We start from the raw sequence: 3,403 nt of genomic DNA on the forward strand, positions 1-3,403 counted from the left end.
AGCCAAAAGATCGCATACTACCCTGCTTCCCAGCGGTCCAGTAGAATTTTTTTCTTTCCCTGCATATATTTGCATCGCATAGGGATATCCTGATGATGAACATAGCATCCAGATTTTGTACTCAACGAATTGGTTTTCCTTTTATAAACATTTTGCTCGAGTGATGGCCGTAATATGGAACCATAGATTCGTCAAGGCTTAGTTCCTTATGGAAGATTCCAAATTGCACGACGTTTTTTCCCAACTCTCTATACAAAGGAGAAATTTTTCCTAATTAGTCACCCTTTTGCAACATGTTGTTATCGGACAAGTGAAAGTATCTTTTTATGTCTTTGAAACGATTCCTGGGCATCACTGATGGAATAATTGGAATCGACATATCCTCTGCAGAACACCAATACAAATTTTCTTGGGGGACTGTGTGGTATCCACTGAACAAAAGTATTCCGAAGAACTGAGCAATCTCTTCCCACGTAACATCAAGAGATGAGCCTTTTTGTTGGGCATAAAGAGAGGACATGTTTGCAACATGACTCAAGTACTGCTGTGGTAAATACTTGAAGAAGAGTTCAATCGGTTCCAAGGCAACCAGTTCCTCCAGATGATTATCTAGCCCCCGCATTGGTTCTGACGGAATTTCTTTTTCAAATTGATTCAGCTTCTTCCAAACATTGCCTGTGAATGATACAATCATTCAATTACTTCGTGGCTTAGGAATATATAAATTGAACAAAATGAAAAGTTTGGAAGTCTTAAAAGATGCTGAATTGTAATTTTAAAAAGAACATAATTCCGCAACGAAGTAAGAGGAAAAATTATTTTACTGACCTTTTCCCATAGTAATGCTTTTCTGTTTTACTCCTTTCCTTCTAGACAGACTGTCTTTCTCTTTCTCTCCATCATCATCTCTGTTTGGTAGAGTGAGGCTGATTTTCCCACACGTGTCAGCCGGAATAATTTCCCCTAGATCATTTTCATTGACATCTTCTTCATCCGTCAAACGGTGGTCCTCTTCAGGGGGAAGCTGGCACAACTCGTATTCCGACAGTTCATCGTCACTTAGAACGTCTAAATATTCGACTACTTCTTTCAAAGTAAGAAACTCCTTTGAGCTCATTTTATCAGAAGTGTCTAAGAAAGGTATGTTCTTCAAAAATTGTAATCACAAAACCAACACTCAGAATGACTCAACAGAAGAGCACACACTGGACATCGCAACCTGAAGGAACAAGGCACATCGAAGAACTAACCTCAATCAAGCATTTAGAAGAAGACTGTTCCAACTCACTCGGGTTGACCGGATCTATTTCAACCACAATGTCCAGCAAGAAACTATAATGTATTCATATAGCTGCAAGCAGCCTGAGGTGGCGTATTCAGATATAATTAGTCCAAAGAAGCGACAATGTTTCAAAACTCCTTTGTATGGGACGAAAAAAATAAAACCACAAGAGTTTAGGGATATCTCATCGGAGGCAAAAAAGAGCAACTGACTTAGATATGCCGACAGTCCAATGTTCCCAAATGGGAACACACCTCAAAATTTTGTTATTGCTTGGTAAATAAATACAAACTTGACAAAAAAACTAAGTTTAACAATGTAATTTATATTGATCTTTTGAATAATTGAGTATTCGTTACTTGAGAGTGAGTGTAGAGAAAAATATTGGATAAACTCCATACTCACTACAGAGGTAATGAAAATGACCAACTTTAAAAATGTATAATTAACAACAAATGTATTTACAAGTAATGCGATTCACTTTAAAAAATACTTCCATACTTTATTTACATAACAAAAGCTATAAAATTAATCACAGATACGAAATATAATTTTCTTGAATTTTTATAAATCTGTTCCCAAATGGGAACATTGGACTGTAAACGGTTAACGAGCCATTGAATCGTCGTACTACCCATCATTCTGTTCTCATTGGCCAAACGGTGACCCAGCAATGAATGATACATTGCCACGAAACCCGATACACGCCCTTCGTCGGGAGCGGTTGCTGGAGCAAGGCAAACGAAGAAAGGAGGAGGAGTGCACACAATGACGAACTATCTGGCCCTTTTCCTCGCCCACCAAATGGAAAGGAGGACCTCGAAGGAAGCAAAGAGGAGGGTTTTAACCACAGCAGTTCGTGATTTATCGGCCGATGGCTATCGCACTCTCTCTGCACAGAACTAATACACGTAGGAGACTCAATGGGGGATGTAGCTCCACGCCCGCCCTGGGCCAATAGGCGGTTTTGGGCTGCGAAAACTGACCCCTCCCCACCGAAAAACGGGACGAGGACACGCATGCGTATGAGCAACATATAATGGCAGTTTTCCACCAAAAAGAACCCACCTCGCCGTGACCTAGACCACATATTGATGAGGAACGATCGTGAATGGTCATATAGATAGCATGTGATGAAATTATACATCCACACTCTCCCAAAATAGGGTTGTTTTCTATAACTTTTTATTGCCTAAATCGAAATATTATTACTCCTGGGGTACGGATTTCACGCTTTTAGATTTTTAAATGACGATTTCTATTTTTCGCGATTAAATGAAAAGTGAACATTTTCAAGCGCGCGAAAACGCGACGGGTAAGTATTAATGCTGGGAAAAACCCCGTGTGACGTCATTCTGGTTCCCGCTGTCGCCGTGTGAGGTGACCTTGGGACGAGGCTTTGAGCGCCGCTGCGATGCAGGCTGCTAGCAGGTAGCGCTTGGCTTAAATAAGGATTTTTAATACCTTATCAAAAGATGGAAACTTTCCGACCATAGGCAGTTTTAATAGGTGATTATTAAGAAATGTTTCCCTGAGCTCTGTGCCTCATGCATGCATTGGTAATCTCAGACAATGTAAAACTCCTATCTACTCGTATAGAAACTAGATCCCTGTGACGTTACGTGGAGTGGCATCGCATGGGCGCCAATCTCGCCTTTTTCAAATGAGGATAAAATTGAGTATTAACAGTCGTCTACACTGGGATTTCTAAAACCAAATAATTAGTATATTATGGATACATTAATGGTGTGTAACGAATCTCAATCAATGCCTTTCGTTTTTTTTTTTTGATGAATGAAACTACCCTATTCTACGATTTAAACCCCGCAATGAAAATATTTGGGAGACAAATGGCTTGTGCGCCACAGGATGCGCTTCACAAAAATCATGGGTAAAAATTAGCCATAGGGCTAACATTAAGAAAGCACTGGTCTACTTCCACACTTCTCTACTTCTACCGACACAAGTTTCACATAATGCCATTTTCAAGGTCTTCGATGCCTTGAAAATGGCATTATGGACCGAAACCTGATTTGACAGAAATAAAGAAGAGTTTAAGACCAGTGCTTTCATTATGTTAAATATTAAAAGTTTCCACCGAATTACGCCAAAACTATTTTT

The 3,403-nt window shown here is 39.7% G+C and overlaps 1 protein-coding gene across 1 annotated transcript; it reads right to left on the reverse strand.

Annotated features, from left to right (window-relative positions):
• Nucleotides 1–274: 274 nt before the first annotated feature.
• Nucleotides 275–1,117, reverse strand: LOC124155219 (piggyBac transposable element-derived protein 1-like). The gene is made up of 2 exons (XM_046528934.1): nucleotides 829–1,117; nucleotides 275–675 (listed from the first exon to the last, which is right to left on the reverse strand). Exons 1-2 carry the CDS (start codon nucleotides 1,115–1,117, stop codon nucleotides 275–277), a joined length of 690 nt encoding a protein of 229 aa, XP_046384890.1.
• Between the last annotated feature and the right edge of the window lie 2,286 nt (nucleotides 1,118–3,403).

This window comes from Ischnura elegans, chromosome 3 (assembly GCF_921293095.1).
Source record: "Ischnura elegans chromosome 3, ioIscEleg1.1, whole genome shotgun sequence".
NCBI classification, from domain to species: domain Eukaryota; kingdom Metazoa; phylum Arthropoda; class Insecta; order Odonata; family Coenagrionidae; genus Ischnura; species Ischnura elegans.